At 39.1% G+C, this 20,236-nt stretch overlaps 2 protein-coding genes across 3 annotated transcripts in view; one reads left to right on the top strand and one right to left on the bottom strand.

The window, feature by feature from the left end:
- The window catches only part of SMIM29 (small integral membrane protein 29), a 31,629-nt gene extending 23,566 nt beyond the window's left edge, over positions 1-8,063 (top strand). For both annotated transcript variants that reach the window (XM_025174415.2, XM_088154179.1), the window contains one exon: positions 7,148-8,063. In XM_025174415.2, the coding sequence (XP_025030183.1) occupies positions 7,148-7,213 (66 nt within the window). In that variant the 3' untranslated portion in view covers positions 7,214-8,063. The remainder of the gene's footprint in view (positions 1-7,147) is intronic.
- HMGA1 (high mobility group AT-hook 1) overlaps positions 1,566-20,236 on the bottom strand; it is a 33,192-nt gene continuing 14,521 nt past the window's right edge. Inside the window, exons 2-5 of the mRNA XM_088154180.1 lie at positions 16,712-16,820; positions 14,133-14,216; positions 7,173-7,226; positions 1,566-2,913 (exon numbers count right to left, since the gene is read on the bottom strand). Of these exons, the coding sequence (XP_088010306.1) occupies positions 2,857-2,913; positions 7,173-7,226; positions 14,133-14,216; positions 16,712-16,813 (297 nt within the window). The 5' untranslated portion in view covers positions 16,814-16,820 and the 3' untranslated portion in view covers positions 1,566-2,856. The remainder of the gene's footprint in view (positions 2,914-7,172; positions 7,227-14,132; positions 14,217-16,711; positions 16,821-20,236) is intronic.

Genomic DNA, 20,236 nt, shown 5'->3' with positions numbered 1-20,236 from the left:
TGGCTCTCCCTTTAATCAAGTAATGTAGCCCAAATACTTGTGCTGACAGTGGGTATTAGGATGAATAAACTAACTGGATTTTTCCCAGAAAACCCATGTTTCAAGCAAAAAGATGGCCAGGGGGAAAAAAGTTTTAAAAAAGAGTGAGCAAGATTGACTAGCCTTGGCTGCAGTGTTTTAGAACTTTTTTTTCCTGTTATGCCACCAAATTATTATAACTGCTTAAAATATATGTCAAATGTAGTTCAGGCTTAAGAATACAGTATGTCGTAAGGCAAAATACTGCCTGCTGCATTAAGAATGGAGCAAGGGAAGCTGTGGCAAGTTTGACAAGAATCCTCTTGGTGCCTTTTGAGGACCCTCTGAGTTCATGCTTAATTTTTTTGGCCTGTCCATGAAAAGAGGTTTAAACATCATTCGTTTTATTCAAGTAAACTACAATCTTTAGTAACAGACAAATTTATACAATGGCCTGTAAAGTACTGATCATCCCATCCTTTTCCATTCAGCTTAAAAAAACCCACAGATCATGTTAAAGAGCTATACTTTTGTTAATTGAAACTATCAAGTGTGGTGTGGAAAGGACATTTCTCCTAACCCTTTGAGAGGGAAAAGGTCAACCTCTTCTTTGCTATTGCCCTGATAAAGACTAAAAAGACTGGTGCCCGGCTAATAGCAAGCAAAGTTAAATCCTTTCACCTCAGGTACATGACATGCGTTGCATGCAGAAGATCCTGGCTTCAGTGTCTGGCATGTCCAAGTGAGGCAAGAAAAATGGCCTGAAATCGTGGAGGGTTACTGCCAGTCATCCTTTGCCAATACTGGGCTAGATGGAACAATATTAATAGAGATTCCTACGCTATTATTTAATCACTACCAAAAATAACCTTTAAAACTGGAAACTAATTTGTTCAGGCATTGTGCAAATTATGCTATCCAGGCTAGAAAGATGAGAGTTTCAAAGCAGAAGGATCATGCTGTATATTTATAAAGAGGCATAATCATGTACTGGTCTCAGAAGATGAACAACTGTCAATCTGTTGGGTAGATGCTGAAGACCAGTTGATAATTTTAATTTAGTGTTTAGTGCAAGGATTGCTGCAATCCTTACAAGGTTCGTGACTTTTACTGAATGAAGAATACTTTCCACATCATTTGCCTGGAGATTCAATGCAACCACTTCAGTTTTATTCCCTTTTAAACGTGTGTTTTATGAAATACAAATGCACAAGAAGAACATGAGTGGGCAGAGGGGTAGGCTGTGTAGTTTCCATGAACACAGTGTGCCTGTAGATGTCGCCTTTGATGCTTTACCAGGGCACTTAATGTTTAAAAAATTCAAAAATATTTCTAGAAATGCTTGTGGATCCCATATCCACAAAGCACCCCTGATAGAAAGAAATGGGTATGTTTTGAAAAAGCAGCATGAAGAAAATCATATCTACACTTTCAGAAACTGTGATCTGGGATTCCATGGTAGAATCTAGTATTTACCCTGACTCTTAAAACAGTGTCCACTTTCACAGAACCTCCCTCTCCCCAATCACTCATCAATCTGACAAATACAAGCTTTTATCCCTTTTTAATAGCACAATAGTTTTAAAAGTCAACTGAAACGAAATTATCTATAGTGTAAAATGTCAGTTCCAGAGAAAAACCAGACAGAACCTGTTGAAATAAAACTTTGTAATCAGTACAGCAGCAACAAACAGCAGCAATCTATGTTTTAAGAGAATGAAACTCAAACGTATCCAGAGGTAGTTGTGAATGAAAAATGAAAACCTTGACAGACAATGTATATTGGAAAGACAACTGTCAACTGCTAACTGTGCTATTCCCAATGGAGAAAAATCACAAAAACCCAGAGAGACCACGAAGGGGGAGAATTTTGCCATCCTGCTTTCCTTGGTCATGGCAATGTCTTGTTCAATATCCTTTTTGTGCAGAATGACTGAGCACCAAGTGAAAAACATTTCAGTTGTACGCTCCCGTTTGTGCACTGGCAGCTGGGGACAGAATGGAGAAGGGAAAAAAAAAAAAGGAAAAAAAAAAGATCTCTGGTTCCTGGGGAAAAGATGAGAATTTAGGTCAGATTCACCCCAAACACCTCAGCCTGTTGCAATCCTAAATGCTTTGGCCTTAAGGCAGCTGATTGGGGCAGGGCAGCATGTTGTCAACAAGAATACACAGGCCCATTGCAAAGGACTAGATTATTCTTGAACTACTGGAAAGTGGGTGAAAAAGATAGGATAACTTCCTCTCAATTATTCTTGCAAATGCCTTACAATAGGAAAAAATAATGTCTTCATCCTTTTAATGTTGTGGCCTTTATCCCACTATACTCATTTCCCAGAAAAAATAAAATCCGCACAATGCTCTCAATCCTCCTTCACGGCAAGCTTTCTGTCAAGTGCCAAGTTACCCTTTTGGAGAGTATTATGGTCTCTCTGAAGCGGAAATTAGGATTGATAAGGAAGAACTAGGCTGTCCACTCTTTTCAACATGAATAAGTGGTTACTATAAAGATTTATAAACCCCTTTCTCGATAAGGAGTGTTCTGGAGAAATAGATCAAAAAACAGATATAATACAGAACTACATGGATTGGTAGGCTAAACTCTTAACCCTGTCAAATGAGAGGGGAAAACAAAATACAAAGTTCTCCCATTAAACATTACACATCAAATATGATGGTTGATCTGTTTTTACACTGTACTCTAGTGTTGCTGTTTTGACTGTGAGAACGTTGGAGAGATCAGGTCAGGAAAGGGGTGAGGATTCTTCGTTCCTTCCTCAGTCCCAGAACTTGACAAGAAATAGGAAAACTGAGCTGTGAGGTAGAATCAGTTGGCTATTCTCATTGCTCCTCTTCTGAAGACTCCTGGGAGATGTTGACCTCTTCTTCATCTTTCTCCTGCACAGGAAAAAAATAGTATTGGGAAGATCTGCTGTTATATTGCTCTTGAGTTAAGACTAATCCTCATACTGTAGCAGGAGTGAGGAACATCTGGCCTGCAGACATCATTCCACATTGCTGCACAGAGACAGCTGCTCCTCCTTCCTTGCACAGGGAGGAAGGTGGCAATCAAAAAGACTTCAAGGGATGGCTTTTCTCTTCCCATTGTCATGCAGACTGGTATGCGCAAGCAAAAACCTGTTCCTTTGTTAGGATTCATTTTCCATTTTTGTTGTATAATGTCATCAACAAAGCACCTACAAAATGAGAAATCCAAATTCTAGAGTGTTTGCTTTTGACAGTCTCTATTCCTGTTACTCCAGAAAGGAGGCAATTTATTGTACAACTGATTGGGATCATACATTGAAATCATAATTTCACAAAATGTAGGAGCCTGAAGTTATCTTAAAGGTCATTAAGTTCAATCCCTCGCTCAGTGCAGAATTTCCCCAAACTATCCTCAACAGGTAGCCATCCAGCCTCCATTTGAAAACCTCCAGCAAGGGGAAGTCCATCACTGTTCTAGACAAACTGTTCCACTGAATATTCTTCATTGTTAGCAGAAAACAATGTTCACTACAAACACCTACAAAGTGTGCTGCTTCACACACAGAATTCATCTTGGAGTTTTAAGCTGTCATAGATCCAAGCTGCCACAAGAGGGACGAGTACAGTAGCATTAAAAACAAAACAAAAAATCAGATCTAATATCTAAGCTCCCTCTGCAGTCTCCTTAAAGCTTATCCTATCCAGCAACTAAACTCCTAACATCCACACTCTTCTAAGCCTAAATAAGCAATTGCTTGTGTATGAGGGGAAATACTTCTTCCTGGAGGTTTCTCCTGCCTGCTCTTTTAAAACTAAAACAAATGCTATTGGAATGAGATGAGTCACACTCGAGTGCATGTGTGAGTCAGCAACCTTGACTTCCTTGTGTTTCATTCATAAAAATACACATTTAAACCACTGTGGAATGTGCCTGCCAAGTCTGTTCAGCAAGTTCTAGGGCAAGAGAGATAATTTAGCAAAGGAAGGAAATAACCAACTCTACTTAACCTCTCTTTGCTAAAAGAGACACAGTGAGGCTCCTCTCCCAACCAAGTCTGAAAAAGGTTAACAGGCTCAAGAGAAGACAAGTGGAATGGGTCATGAAACAACTGGAAGTTTGCAATTTAAATGGAAGTATAATTCAGAGTAAGTTAATATATCCAGGTGATATTACAGATAGAGACACAGCAGATCCTCAATTGTTACAGTTCTTGGAAGTAACCCAATGTGAGCATTAGAGGAAATGAATCTATTCCTTGGTTTACTATTTTAATTTTCATGAATTGCCCTGCTGGAGTGATCTGCAAAGAATACTTTATTACTGTCCTTCCTCACATACCGTACTTCTCAGGAAGGGGTTTCAAAAATAATAGCATAATCTGAATATTTGAACTTATGTATACTCTGGCTGAGTATCAACTTTAGGCAGAAAGGCAGCATAATGTTGCAAGCATGACATTTTAGCAATAACAGAAGGATTCCTATTGCCAAACACCCAAATTTTAAGAAATTAAGGACCAAATATGTAGTCTAGTTTGTAATTTTCTGTGTCAGGACTGAAAAGAAACCAAATGGGTTTTTTTAAGTGTTCACTGCAAATCTGATTCTCCATTTTGGAAGGCTGCCTCTTTGCTTATTAAGAAAACTTCCAATTAGCTGTTTCTGGCAAGGATTGCCCTACATTCAGCTCCTTATACTTTGGGTGACAGATGTGAACTGCAGTGCCATCAGCCACTTCCGATATTCAGAGCAAGATGGAGCACAGCAGCATGCTCTACGTTCTACATTAATGGCACACCTGTTTTGAACATTTTCAGTTTGTCTGTAAGAATAAATGGGATTGCAGTAAAACATTTGTTATATCCCCAACTCCTTCAATGAATGCTTCTTTCAAGGGCTCTACCCAGCCTGGAATCTTCTAGAGTTATAGTTTAGTTCATCTTATTGTCTCCATAGTTGGGCTGCAAATCTAATGCCAACATGTGGCATCCTGGGGCAAGATCCAATAGCACTGATATCTGCCTGCCTTTCCTCCACAACTCACCTCATCCATGAAGTCCCATATACATTTCCTACAGTGACCTCAAGAATGTAAGGCTGGTATTGGCAATGTCATTCTGAATCCACCTGTGGATTTTTCTCTGTCCTTTGTGGCCTTAAAATGGGTGGGTGGGTGGGGGAATCTCCAACAAAATATATAGCAAGCTGGCATGCTGTAAAGCAGATATCAGCTTCCAGTATCACATTTATTTCCATGAATAGCTTACCCAGGCATTCTCAAAAATAAAATAGGAAAATATATCTGATCTGAAGAGAAACCAGAATAATGGGAAGCTGCAACTCAGAACTGTGTCTGGAAGCATGAACCCTGCCTAGAAAAAAAATGCAATGGTAAACTGAGAGGATGGAGCAAGTCATGTGGGTTTAAAGGTGTGATAAAAGCATTTGTCTCAGCTTGTTTTGTGATAAGTGATTGTTTTGTGAAAGGCCATATGCAATGAACAGCTATTTGTGACTAACAAACCTCTCCTCTGGCAGCCATTTTGTGAGTTCCCCCACAACATACTCTCAGAATACCAAAAATATCCATTGGTTTAGAAATCGTTGGATCCCTGAGTTAAGATTGCTCCTGGGCACAAATTTGTGATATTTGACAAATTAATTTGGTAGTTTCTGGTACAAAGTATATTTAGGTTCACCACTTTAATTTAGCACAATTTCAATGTAGAATTTTATCTGGGCCCCCATGAGAATTTAAAATGGACACCTGCAGCTGACTCTAAGGTAAACCCACAGCTGGGTAAGCCACAGATCTAAAGGGACTTGCCAAATATTCCTCCAACGAACATCTAGCCTTGTGTGTTGTTGCTATTTTTATTATGAGATATATAGGGATAAATGTGAAGAGGTAGGATATACTTCTGTCTGCATGAAGAGGGTATAATGAAATGTAGTTACTATTACTATCAGAAAGAAGAAATAATCTGCAGTTATAGCAAAGTCAGACAATCTTGCCTTGTGGTGAATAAAAGTATAGAGTAAGTATACTCTATACTTACTATAAAAGTAAAGATAGAGCACATAATTTTACTAGGACCAACTGGAAAACCCTATTTTGTTGGTGAATTCTTGAATGTAGACCAGCATCTCTTCAGGGGTTATTAAAAGGAACAATTGCTTTAAGCAATCAAGGCCAGATGAAACTGACTGAAACTCACTCTGCAAGAATGCCATACTGGTAACACCAAATCTGTGCTAGTTAACAGAACAAGCCACTTCCTGTTACTCACTCCCCGGCAAGAAAGAATAATTATACACTGAAACGCAACATGTAGAAAATGTTGAAAAGATAGGATTAAACACACAATATACTTTACAAAATCTCCCAAGCAATCAGACATAGCTGTGACAGACAACATACCCTTGAAATTTCCAGTTCAGAAGCATTAGGTTCCCTTATGCTGCACCAACAGCTTACAGAAGAGAGTTTCTAAAACCCATCAGATCCATAAGAGAGTTTCATCTCAATGCATATTGTTACAGAAGGATTCAAAAAGAGAATATACCGAACAAGATGTCTCAGTATCTATCTTTACACCACAGCATATTTCACTTGACATGGTAAACCTGCCTCCTGCTGAATATGTTGGAAAACTGGCTATCAGAGAGGAATGAAAAGCACTGTCAACTCATATTCTGAGATGATGGCACCAAAGGCTGGTGTTAGGGAATAACACCACTGATTTGTTCTTCAGGGTCGGCCCCTATTCCTGCATGCATTATTTCCATCAGGTGCAAGCCCTACAGAGTAGGCCAAAGACTGTTACATCTTTTCTGCCTAGTAGTGGTGAAAAGAATCTATGATTATATTAAGTTTAACTCAGTGCAAAGGCTAAGAGTCATCTTATGAAAGGCTTGGGTCAGAAGTTTGTTTGCAAAATTCCAGATTTGTGAGCAACAGCTATGAACAAGCACACAAACCTGAATATGACAAAAAATCATTACATTCAACATATTCATCTCTCTTAATCCAACAATTGTTTTCTCCATCCAGTGTACCCACTGGTTGCAAACAGACTGAGATTCAAGAGGGCTATTCAGAGACTTACATAACCCCCCCTTTTTTCTTTCTTTCTTTCTATAGAGACCTCTTTTAAAAAACAACTCACTGATTTTTTCGGTCGACCTCGAGGCTTCCTTCCGGGTGTAGTTACAGCAGCTTTCTGGAGAAACAAGGCATAAAGATGAACTTTAAATGAAGACAAAATTACAAGCTGTTGCCATCTACAACAAACCCAGTTCAGTTTTAGATTGGTTTGTATTCCTTTTTTAATTAAAAAGTTGTTGTGATACTGGAGCACTTTTGTTCAGAGAAAGTAACTGAAAATCAGTACCAGTAGCAGGCAAAGTTTCATTTAAAGCAATAATTTTTTAAAAAAACTATTCATTTTAGAACAGACTGTCTCAACTTAGCATCCTCTAGATGTGTAGGATGAACCAATCTGGGTGTGTGGAGTGATGGGATAAAGTTATGGAACTGGTGACCATTTGATACTATCTTATATATGGTACTATACAATATGAATACTAGAGCTTCAGCTATTAGGCAATGAAAGACTTTAATAAAATAGATAATAAATATCTTGAAGTACCGGGTTGGGGAAGGCCAAATATAGTATAGTAGACCAAAACAAGAGACTGCTTATACTAGACCAAAACAAGAGACTGCTGTAATCTGATTCTGTTGGAGTGCAAGCACTCCATTTTTAGGTTTTCTTCCTGAAAAGTGAGATGCTCAACTTTGGGCATTATACTACAAACCTTAGGAACTACTGCCTAATTCAGCATCAATCATATTTTAGTGTAATGTATTAGCTAGTAAGCTATGACTTATAATGAACACAGAATGACTGAATTTATGCATATGAAGGAAGTCTTGGAATCTGAAAGTGTGTTTAAAATCAAAACCTTTAAATCTCAACGTCTGTTTAGGATCATTCAAAAACCAGAGAAAAGATACTAGCATTCCTGTACATTATTCTTGATTATCTGGATGGATATTACAAGAAACATATTTGATGTATGAAATCAAAATTACTTGTGAAAAGGCATCCTAATGCTATTAAACTGTAAAATAATCTTAAATATTCCTGCTCTTAACTATGTTACAAACAACCGGCCATTAACACAAGACTCAGAGGAGTGAATAATGAAAGTGAAACAGAACAATGTTGATCAAGATAGCTCCAACCTATGATGTGAAATACTTCTTCATCTGAACACACACAATCATTTAATTTCCACAGCTGCTAAGCTAAATAAACAAAACTTAAAATGTAGAGGATATCACAAACACATAAGATCTCAAAAATTCTAAATTAACCTTGTAATCTGAGGATGTGATTCATACACATTGAATGCTTGGTTTGGCAAAAGTCTCTCTTTCAGTTGGCTTCTGTCTTGTCTTTTGGCATCAGTGCCACTAGTCCCTCCCTTGTTATTCTTTACCATCACTGCCACTCTCAACAGGAGCCATCTGGGTTCCAGCACCATGACTCAGAGCATGCAGGATATGAGTCGTGTATTTTCAAGACAGGTTTGAAACCAAATACAAACATACACACTCTGTTCCTGGAACTTTCTACAAATCTTCTTCCCATTAAAACTCTTCCCCAGCATTTGTATGTTGTTCCTTTAGGCAGGAGTCAGGAAGAGGACCAAGACCTGTCCTCTGTCATCATCTGACTGGCCTTTTGGATAGTTAGTACTGTGCCAGGTTTCTGCTTCCAGTTACAGCATCCCAAAACATTCCTACTCTGTACACAGTCCAGTCCCATTTTTCTGCTTTAACTGCAGTAAGGCAAACTCTGGCTGTGCAGTTCAAAGTAGAGGGTTATTTGAGTGTCAGGTTATTCCACATGCCAAACATCTTGTCTGAAATAGCTCCAAACAGCAGATGAGGAACTAGCAGAATCAGTTTAGATACTGGAATAGAAGAGTGCTTTGGAAAGCAGATACATAATATCCATGGCACCTCTTTGCAATCCCATTCAACTATACAGAGACAGTTGTAGGAGAAGCTGTCAGGCCAAGTACAAAGCTTGGTCGTCACAATAAGCTGTACCTACTGCAGAATATGCCTAATGTAAATTTGCTCTGTAATAGCTATTTTGGATTCAAAAAGCCTCAGGAACACACTTGCCCTATATAGACCTGATAGAGTATTCATGAGGAGTAACAGGAACAGTGTTAAGAGTGGACCGCTAGAAGGAGGATGCCCATTATCCAAGGCAAAAAAATATTCCCAAGTGATGCTGAATACTGTTGTATGTGGGTATATCTAATGTTTTCTCCAAATCACAGAATAGGCTTGGTATCAAGTCACTCCAGGACCAGGAACAGAAGAGAGATCCACAATTCTTACACCAGTAGGAACTAGAAGTATCTTCTTTGTAATATCCAAGAGTAAGAGGAAAACACAACAGCTGCAAGGAGCCACATGCATAACAGGCAGAAGCAAATGTCTCCAGAACTTGCTGCATGTTCTCTTCTTGCTACATTTTATAATTTGAACAGATGGCAAGAGGCTTGGGCTAAGCTGAGGTGTCCACTGAAATAACCTTGTCAGCTTGGCTGCCAAATCAGGATCAAGCATCTGTTGCTCCAAAGCATCTGGAACAATGAAAAGATTCTTCTTGGTATCTAGTTGGAAGACTTGGGGAGAGAGAGGGGGAAGAAAGACTATGCCCTTTATGGCTCAGGCCCAGTATTTCTGATTACATACTGCATGTGTAAACAGCTGCCAAGTCATCAACTGTGGGATCATTTATTCATTTCTTTGTTTTATTCCCAACCTTCACTCAGTTTCAGCCACACAGCACCTGATGCATCAAGCTTCATTCTTGACTAGCATGTGAATGGTACATTCAATGTGCTATTAAGGATTAGCAGCTACAAAACAGAGGGAGCCAGGAGGTCAAGGCCTCAAAATCCAGAGGGATGGGAGAGAGAGAAGCTACCCATCACAGTGCATTCCTGTAATAATTTACAATTTTTCTTCTGCTTGAGTGTGTGGGACATATCCCTTTCTATTCTTTACAAATTTACAAACTCCAGCTGCTCGGAGACATACATGCGTACACACACACACACACAAATGTCACCAGCTGTCCAACTAATTCAAGTATCTTTTACTCAAAAGCTTAGATATGGATGTCTGTAGGACTCCGTTATTTGTTCTCCTTTCCCTATAAGCTACAAAATAAACATATGCATAGCTTCTCTTTTGAAATAGTTTTTCAATATTCATACAAACATATAATGTAAATGTTGTACGGGCTGTAAAGATCACCTAGTGTGGCCCCTGCTCAATGCAGGAATCCACTACTATGGCATCCCTCTGCTTAAGCTCTTACCATTAGGAAATTCTTTCTGATATCTAAACTAAATCTGCTTCCTTGTAATCTAAAACCACTTTTTCTCTTGCCTCCTGGGTCAAGACTTAACAAGCCTACCCAATTTTCTACATGACAGCCCTTCAGTTATTTTTTAGATTTACAGTGCATTCAGAAAGTATTCAGACCCCCTTCACTTTTTTCAATTTTGTTATGTTGCAGCCTGATACTACAATCGTTCAAATTCAATTTTTTCCCTCATTAATCTACACTCAGTACCCCATAATGACAAAGTGAAAACAGAATTTTAGAAATGTCTGTAAATTTATTAAAAAGGAAAAACTGAAATATCACATTGGCATAAGTATTCAGACCCTTTGCAACAACACTTGAAATTTAGCTCAGGTGCCTTCCATTTCTCTTGATCGTTGCTGAGCTGTTTCTATACCTTGATTGGAGTCCACGTGTGGTAAATTAAATTGATTGGACATGATTTGGAAAGGCACACACCTCTATAGAAGGTCTCACAGCTGATAATGCATACCTTACCAGAGCAAAAGCCGTGAGGTCAAAGGAACTGCCTGCAGAGCTCAGAGACAGGATTATTGCAAGGCAAATATCTGGGGAAGGCTACAAAAAAATTTCTGCTGCACTGAAGGTTCCCAAGAGCACAGTGGCCTCCATAATTCTCAAATGGAAGAAGTTTGGCACAACTAGGACTCTTCTAAGAGCTGGTCGCTCGGCCAAACTGAGCAACTGGGGGAGAAGAGCCTTAGTAAGAGAGGTGACCAAGAACCCGACGGTCACTCTGACTGAGCTCCAGAGATCCTGTGTGGAGATGGGACAAAGTTCCAGAAGGACAACCATCACTGCAGCCCTCCACCGATCTGGGCTTTATGGCAGAGTGGCTAGATGGAAGCCTCTCCTCAGTGCAAAACACATGAAAGCCCGCTTGCAGTTTGCAAAAAAGCACCTGAAGGACTCTCAGACTGTGAGGAACAAGATTCTCTGGTCTGATGAAACCAAGATTGAACTGTTTGGCCTCAATTCTAAATGTTATGTCTGGAGGAAACCAGGCACCGCTCATCACCTGCTCAATACCATCCCAACAGTGAAGCATGGTGGTGGCAACATCATGCTGTGGGGGTGTTTTTCAGCAGCAGGGACTGGGAGACTGGTCAGGGTTGAAGGAAAGCTGAATGGAGCAAAGTACAGAGATATCCTCAATGAAAACCTCACAGCGCTCAGGACCTCAGACTGGGCTGAAGGTTCACCTTCCAACATGACAACGATCCTAAGCACACAGCCAAGACAACACAGGAATGGCTTAGGGACAACTCTGTGAATGTCCTAGAGTGGCCCAGCCAGAGCCCTGACTTGAACCCTACTGAACATCTCTGGAGAGACCTGGAAATGCCTGTCCACCGACAGTCCCCATCCAACCTGATTGAGCTTGAGAGGATTTGCAAAGAAGAATGGCAGAAAATCCCCCAATCCAGGTGTGCAAAGCTTGTCGCGTCATACCAAAATAGACTTGAGACTGTAATTGCTGCCAAAGGTGCTTCAACAAAGTACTGAGTAAAGGGTCTGAATACTTAAGTACATGTGATATTTCAGTTTTTTCTTTTTAATAAATTTACAAACATTTCTAAAATTCTGTTTTCACTTTGTCATTATGGGGTACTGAGTGTAGATTAATGAGAAAGAAAAAAAGAATTTGAACAATTGTAGTATCAGGCTGCAACATAACAAAATTGAAAAAAAGTGAAGGGGGTCTGAATACTTTCTGAATGCACTGTATATCTTGCCTTTTGTTCAGGAGCTTAAAGTGGCATACATAATGCTTCTTCATATTTTTCTTCACAGCAACAATCCTGTGAGATAGGATGGGCTGAGGGAGTGGGGAATGTGAATGGCCTAAAGTCACCCAGTAAACTTCTATGGATGAGGGTGGACTAGTCTCCCAGTTCTAGTCCTGCATTGTTGAGAGTTATTCAGGTGGTCTTCATTTAACAACCACTCATTCAGCGACCGTTCAAACTTTACAACAGCACTGAACAAGTGGTAGTTATGACTGGACCTTGTACTTATGGCTGTCATAACATCCCATGGTCATGTGATCACAAATTGCGACCTTTCCTGCTGGCTTCTGTCAAGCAATGTCAATGGGGAAGCCAGCAGGAAGTTGGAAGTCCCGGTCACGAGGTCCTCACTTGATGACCCGCACAGTCCTCGCTTAATGATGGCAACTGGGACTGCCATTGCTAATCAGCGCAGTAATACGATTTTTCAACTTATGACTGCATTGCTTAATGATGGAGTTTCTGTTCCCAATTAGCACTGTTAAACAAGGATTACCACACTGTCTCTAGAAGATACCTGAAGAGACCTATAATGTCCCCCACAGTCTTCTCTTATCCAAGCTAAACATACCCAATACATCCAATTCTTCCTCATGTATTTTTTTTCATAAGGCCTCTTATCATCTTGGTCAGTCTTTTCTGGATATCCTGTTTGTCAATACCTTTCCTAAACTGCAGTGCCCAGAACTGGACACAACATTTAAGGTATAAATTGCCCAACACAGCATAGCGAATAAACAATGATTTTGTTTGTTGATTTTGTTAGTATACTTCTACTGACATAGCACTGAGGCAGGGAACATATATAAGGGAGAACTTGGTGATCAATAGAAGGGTGCTCCTTCCCTCCCATATCTACAAATTCTACCTTTCAAATGCTTTCCAAAAGTTAGGGGGAAAGACCATGGTACTTTAGCTCCCATATTATTACCATATGGAAAAAACAGACCTAGAATTCTTATATTCTTCTTGTACTATCTAGTTTCATCCCAGAAACTTCAAAAACACCAGATTCATATGCACAAACAGATATGGAATTGGAAAATGTTATATTTAAAAGAAAAATAAAAACAGAAAAATTTGGAAGCCACAATAGTACGTTTAAGAAAAAATAAGAGAAAATGCCTAACCTTTCTAAAACCATAGCTCACCTCTTGTAATGGTATATGGGAATGATCTTGGGAGACAAGGGAAAGAACCACAGCCAAGACAACAGTCGGATAAAAAGCAGCTTAATAGGCAGAATGAATGTGAGAGTGGCAAACAGCTCAGAAGGAACACTCTCTAGTTTTTTGGGCTATAAAGGTGACGGGGGAGAAATGTACTTTCAGATTTGCAAGATTCTGTTAATGTAACCTTACAATAAAGTAGAGCTAATACTTCTGAGTGTGCTTCTTGTCTGGACTACCTTGCAAGGCTGACATCAGTCTTGGAAGTCTGAAAGTACATTTCTCCCTCATCACCTTTACAGCCCAAGAAACTAGGGAGGGTCCCTTCTGAGACATTTGCCACTGCCACATTCATTCTGCAAGCTAAGTTGCCTCTTATCCAACCATTGCCCTGGCTGCAGCTCTTCCCCCTGTTTCCCAAGGTCATTCCCCCATACTGATCTCTTCACTATTGCTAGTTGGTTCTAGTAAGGGCATTAAGAGATTGTTACAATACATTTAATGTATGGAGAATGCCACTGATCTTCCCTATGGCTGGTTCATTCTTCTGTGGGATAACTATTTCTGTTCAAGCAATTCTCCAGATCAGTCTTTAACAGTCACTGTCAGTTGAAGTGTAGGTATATGTGCATAAAAATAACAGGAAAGAGTACACATGATTGAAGATGATTTCCAATTCATTATCCAGCATTCAGAATACCTACCCTTCCCTTTGAAGTGGCCTTGTTTTTGCTCCCCTTTGGTCTACCACGTGGTCTCTTGGGTATTGGTGCTTCACTGGGTTCTTGCTACAAACAAAGAATATTATAATGACTGACAGAGAAATAAATGTAGCTAATGCTTACACATCCTCTCAGGGCATTTTGCTATGTATCCAGAAGACACAATAAAAGAAATAAAAGAATCCCACCAAACTGCAACCAATACAGCCAATTTAGAAACCTGATATCCAGACACATTAATTTGTGGTGGAGGTTCATAGTACAGTCTATAGTGATTAAAGTATAGTGTCAAACATGTACCACCATGGCGTGTTTTATGTGATACAGCGTACACAATTCTTCCTATACTCATTTTATCATACAGTGGACACTCTTCAAGTATTATATAGCTACTGTTTGTAATTTCCTGTAACATTCCACTTATAGCTGTAGAATAGCCAATGATCAAATACCAGCAGTCTTTCTTTCTCCAGAAAGATTATCTCACTGTACTACTTCAGGCAGATGGAAGAGGAGGAGGTGGCAGTTGATGCTTCAGATCGGCAGAAAGACAGACTAGCCTGATTTTGATCTTTTTCATGTAGAACCAAGAGTAGCAATATAAATACAGATAGAATCAGGGCTCCCAAGACTTTGATCAGTGACCAGAAACCCACAGCCCAGCCTTCCATTTGCAGCCCCTTAACACTTTGGTCCAATACAACAAAAATCAAGCAGCAAAATGACATTTTTCTTGTGCAAGTTTAATCCATTTTTCATTGGGGTTGGTGGCTTTAAGGATGGGAATGAAAGCAATTTGCACAAGAGGTTTCCCAGTCTTAGTTTTACTCTTAACTCCCTCAAAAGCTAGAAACAGCTCCCTCAAATTAACTAGGGTGTGCTCAATGACACTACTGTCACTAGAGAGCTTCATGTGACTCTCCAGAAGATTGGGAGACTGACTTGTGGTTCCCTGACTTCTCAAACAATGCTCATTCCAGTTTAGATGGAAAAAATCTGAAAAAATGGCATATATGTTTCCTTCTGATAACATAAAAAAGATAACATGGAGCTGTCATCCAAAGTCAAAGCTATATTTAAGTATCTTGGAAAAATATATTTCTAGAATCCAGCCCTATATTTACTCAGGTTATATGCTTTTAAGTTACACATGCAGACAGAAGAAGCATTAACTGAACCAACTCTTAATAGTGTGTGCATTTGGAGAATCTACTGAAAACCAGTTTTTCAAATATGCTGTAGTGAGAATGTTACTGCAAATACGCAGCTACATTTCCTCCCTTATTTAGTGAGCCCTGTATCACTAAAGAGAAATTTGTATTTATTTTATTTATTTATCTATCAAATCTGTCACCACTCATCTTATTAAAAAAAATGAAATACACTTTGAAGTAGCAGAAAGGATCATGGCCAATATGCTTGCAGGACAGGCTGTGTGGAATACTGTTTCTTAGTTGCTTACAGGCATTTAAACATGTCAATAATAAAAATATTGTAGGACAGAGAAGCCTCGTTTTAATAAAGCACAGTGCAATGGACTCTTGCACGATTTTTTAAATGATGTCATTACAAATGGCAAGTGATGCAAATGATGTCATCTGTGTGATGATATCACACAAATCACATATATTTCCATGATGCCCTACTTTCCAATTCAACATACTCGCTTCAAAAACAGGTATGCCCTTCCTACAATTACTTCACTGAAATGAGGTTTCACTGTAAAGGAAAAATGAAGAGGGACAAAGCAGAGAGGGAAGATCCAAGAATTGTGAAGTTCAGCTATCAAAATTTTTTCTTGGATCATATTACAAGTGACAATGTGATTCAAAGCTTTTTGAAGATCTATAGTAGTTAGAGAAAATATGTGAACCCTTTAGAAAGACAGTCAATGTTTGCTCAGTGTGTTCAGTGGAAACATGACATAGTACAATGTATTAGGTGCTTTAGAATCTCTACGTATTAATAGGACTTAAATGAAGCTCTGATCACATTATAGGTGATAATACTGCAGAGTTGCAGACAGTTCTAAAGGGTTCTCAAACATTCATCACTTTAAGCTGAAATAATCTCTAGGAGGAAATTCCATTCTTTCTGGGATCAAAATAAGCGACTCTAAGGCAGTATTGAAGTGAACTGCTCTCCTAGTGTACCAGGATAGTGCATTAATTGAAGAAAACCTACACTTTTTTTTGTGGCTAAGGTACTTTCTAGATACTTCAGAAAGGAAAATATTCTGATACTTGAGAAGTATGAAAATGGCCAGAGATTCAGAATTTGCTTCAAAAGGAGTTAGACCATCCCAATTACTGCTAGTGTCATAAAGCAAGATGCCCTGATTCCCAGAGGAGTTGCCTTCATTAAGTATATAAAGTTAGTCCTACTGATCTTTAAATTGTGTATCATCAATAACTTTGGTTGCACCACAGTAATATTCCTTTGTATTTCTCTTTTACTATGACTCAGTTGCTTTAAGCAATAACCAGTCAGAGGCAAGATTCATAGCATAGCTTGCAAAAGCTTCCCCTAGTAACACAAGGGAAGTTGAATATTGTACAAACCTGAGGTTGCTTCCTGGGCCGACCTCGTCCTCTCTTCTCTGAGACATCTTTGTCTTGTTTAGCAGACAGAGGTTGGCTTGATTTTGCACTGGATTCACTCATCTTCCTTCTTTTAAAAGGACAGAAATAAAAATGATTCTGTTGATTTTTTTTCTCTCATAATGCCAATATATGCAGATTTCAGAAGACTGAAAGTAGTTTTTATTCTGGCCACTAGATTATCAAATCTTATGAAAGGGCGTGAACAATGTAAAGCACCTCTAACTGGCTCTGTCCTCTCCCTGCCTAGACAGGGAAAGAAAGGCCCACAGAGTCTATGCTTTCAAGAGGTGCTCTTACCCAAGCAAAGAGGAAATGGCCCTCTATTTGCCTGAGTAGGAAAAGCTGAGTGCTTTGAAAAATGGATCTATTCAGATCAGCACACTCCAAAAGCATCCAAAGGGCCCCCTGTTCTAAATTTGTGTGTGTGTGTCTGTCTGCTTCACAAAGTACAACATACAGGCTAACACGAATATCATGAATGACCATTATTAGAAGAGTTGGCTGCACTACTCTGTCATCCTGCCAAGCATGAGACTAGACACTTCCGATTTTTATTAAAGGCTACATGTTTTACTGGGCTAAGAATATCAGCACTTCATAAAAGTTAATCAGACTCATTTCACATTTAATGTGGTGCCAACAGATTATGATCCAGCTCTTAGAATATTTTTTTTACAATTGCCACCTGATTAAATATGTGATTAGTCATTAGCTTTATTCCATGAATTGATTATTTTATCATTGAACTATAGAAGAATAACCAAAGTTCTGAATGAAAAAGAACATGGTTTGTTTTAAATGAAGCCTGCAGCAACCTGTGCATTCTTCATAGCAAAAGGCATTCCCTGCTGTGGAAAAGAGGACTGTATTTTCAGGCATCTTTTGTTTTTTTAGTAAGCCCTTGTAGTTTAAGGTGTAATTATTCAAAAGGATTTTCTTTCACTGAAGATCCTTTTGAATAATTTTCTAAGAAATTATTCAACTAAGCCTTACAATTGTCATAGCACTGCCAGTGATAAAATTACAATAAAGAGAAATTAATATCCTAACATTTTGTTTCTTGCATACTTCATCTATGCTTCAATTGTAGAAATATACAAAGGAAACTTTATTTAATCCTACTAGAAGCACTCATGTTTAATGACCTTTACCCAGTCATTACAAGCACAGTATCCTATCCTATAACACTACAGCTTTATAGGGATGAATTCAGATCCCCACATGTAGCTGCATAGATGACCAATCACCTGTATATTCATGCTAAGCAATAAGGAAGATTTTTTTCTCCCACACAAACTAGTGCAGATAAATTGTAAAATGATTTCTGATAGAAGGCATGGGGGGGGGGGTAAAAAAGAGGGGCAGCCAGCCCAGTCTCCCTTACATGTCCAATCCAAAGATCCAGATTGTGCAAGAATAAGAATTTAGGAAGCTAGTTATCCCACAAAGAATTTGAAAAATAGGGAACATAGGGCAAGTTCATTTAAAGCCAAACTGAATGTAGTAAATATATTTTAGAAAGTGTAAGGTCTTCTGTAAGACAAAAATTAAATAGAAATCTACAAAAGTTACTAAGGACAATCAACAGGGTATTACAGTGACTAAGACATCCTATTTAAATTAGGTCTAAGCCAATCATTCCCAATTTAAAGCCATCAAATGGGCTTAGGTCTTTACATCCCAATTCCCCATCTAGAATGGCCCATCAAGCTGAGAAAAAAGGGCCTAGATATCTTCTTCTCTTGAAGGCCAAACTCATATCAATTGTGCTGCTATCACTATGACAACAGCACCTTTTTCTGGGTGGGACAAGAATGATACAAGCTCTGTCCTACAAGAGGAATATTTGAAATGCCACATGGGAATGGGAGGGCCGTTAAACCTTACTTACTCACATAGCGCTACTTTGAACAAAATCTCTGCTTTAAAATGAAAATGAGAGTGTCAACATGCCTCGTGTATTTTTGTGTTGTTCTGCCCTTAGCTACTCTCCCAACCTCACACAGCAATAAGCTACTTCTTCCTGCATCTGTATGTCTGCATCTTGACAACTGTCAGAATCCATCAGAAACAGGGCCACAAAAGGATAGGCTACCTGCTGAGCTGTTTCCATGGTGACCCCTAGGACCAGGGGGAGTCACTAGGCAGCAACTCCCCCACAATAAATACCAATGCATCAGTTTGAAATGCAGGGCACTACCTTGTCCCCAGTTCTAAAAGACTCACATTGACCACAGGTTTGACCAAACCATTTCACTAAACGTAGGAGCCTTTGGGTAACTACAGCATATCATCCAAACATAGATTCTCTGTTGGCCCCTGAACAGAAAAGAGAAGTCCTCAGCTTTTATGTTCATTCCAAATACAGAGAGGTTCGCCAAGATGCTGGCATGCAGATTCTCTCTCCTAGCTGTTGGCAGGAACTGACAGCATCTTATCAGAAAACCCACAAAGGATTTTGACTAAAAAGAGCCAGGGCTGTTTATATACGATAATCTAGAGATTTATTGAGGCTCCAGAGGAGGCAGAGGTCAGCCCCAAAAGCAATACTGAACTATCCCAAAGAATGAAAATCAATCAATCAATCTCTCTCTCTCTACTTGAATGTCTAATGGAGCAATATAAAAAACCAAGTCAATGTCCTAATGCCTTTGGATACCAGAGCTTTTCCTCCTCACATTAAACTAGAGTCTTGTTTGCATCCTTGTGCTTGCAAACATGTTCCTTGGTGTCTGCCAGGCTGTCCTCCTGCCTTTGTTTGCTTAGACCGCTTTAAATAAAAATAAATAAATAAATAAATGAGAAATAGGGATGCTATAAAGCACCTCCTCCTCTTTAACTCCAATAATGTTTTGGGGGCCCCATATAGTTTATATATTTATTCTTAAAAATAAAAAGGTGAGTGGCTGTGTATCTTACCTGCCATGAAACAATAAGCTGGGGTGGTAGAGAGTGTATTATGGGGGTTAGTGGGGAGCAACTTCACCAGTTGTCCTTCTGGCATTGGGTGTTTTGTGACCAGCTAGTTCCACCATGCCATTGTTTTGTGTACGAGCTGCCCTCCCTATCCCATGACAGACATTTTCTGAGCATTCCCACAATATGCTCTTAATTACCAAATGTGGCCAGAGATCCAAAAATGTGCCTTCCCTTGCTCTTAAGTACAGCATTAGAAGCTTAGTCTGTAGCACTGACAGCATGAGATGGACATCTTGAAACTTCCCATAAGGAAAGATCTTAACAATACAGTTCACAGGATGAGGCATTTTTAAGATATTCAGAACACTTGGTAAAGCTTTACTGTATTATTCACAAATATTGCCAGTAGCAAAAGCTAATTTATATATTTATTCCTAATTGCAAAGCATGCAGTTAAAAGGCTCCAAGTTCCTTTAGACTACAATATTATCTAAATAATTTTTCTTCACAGCTTAAGCTGACAAAAGTCCATTTTTCTAACCAAACAAAATAAACCAAGAAAAC

The sequence above is a fragment of the Python bivittatus genome, unplaced genomic scaffold, assembly GCF_059951505.1.
Source record: "Python bivittatus isolate LINGU-HERP-01145 unplaced genomic scaffold, Pbiv_v1 ctg000700_np1212, whole genome shotgun sequence".
Classification (NCBI taxonomy): domain Eukaryota; kingdom Metazoa; phylum Chordata; class Lepidosauria; order Squamata; family Pythonidae; genus Python; species Python bivittatus.
Note: the sequence above shows the minus strand (reverse complement) of the source record. Positions and strands in the feature narration are given on the sequence as shown.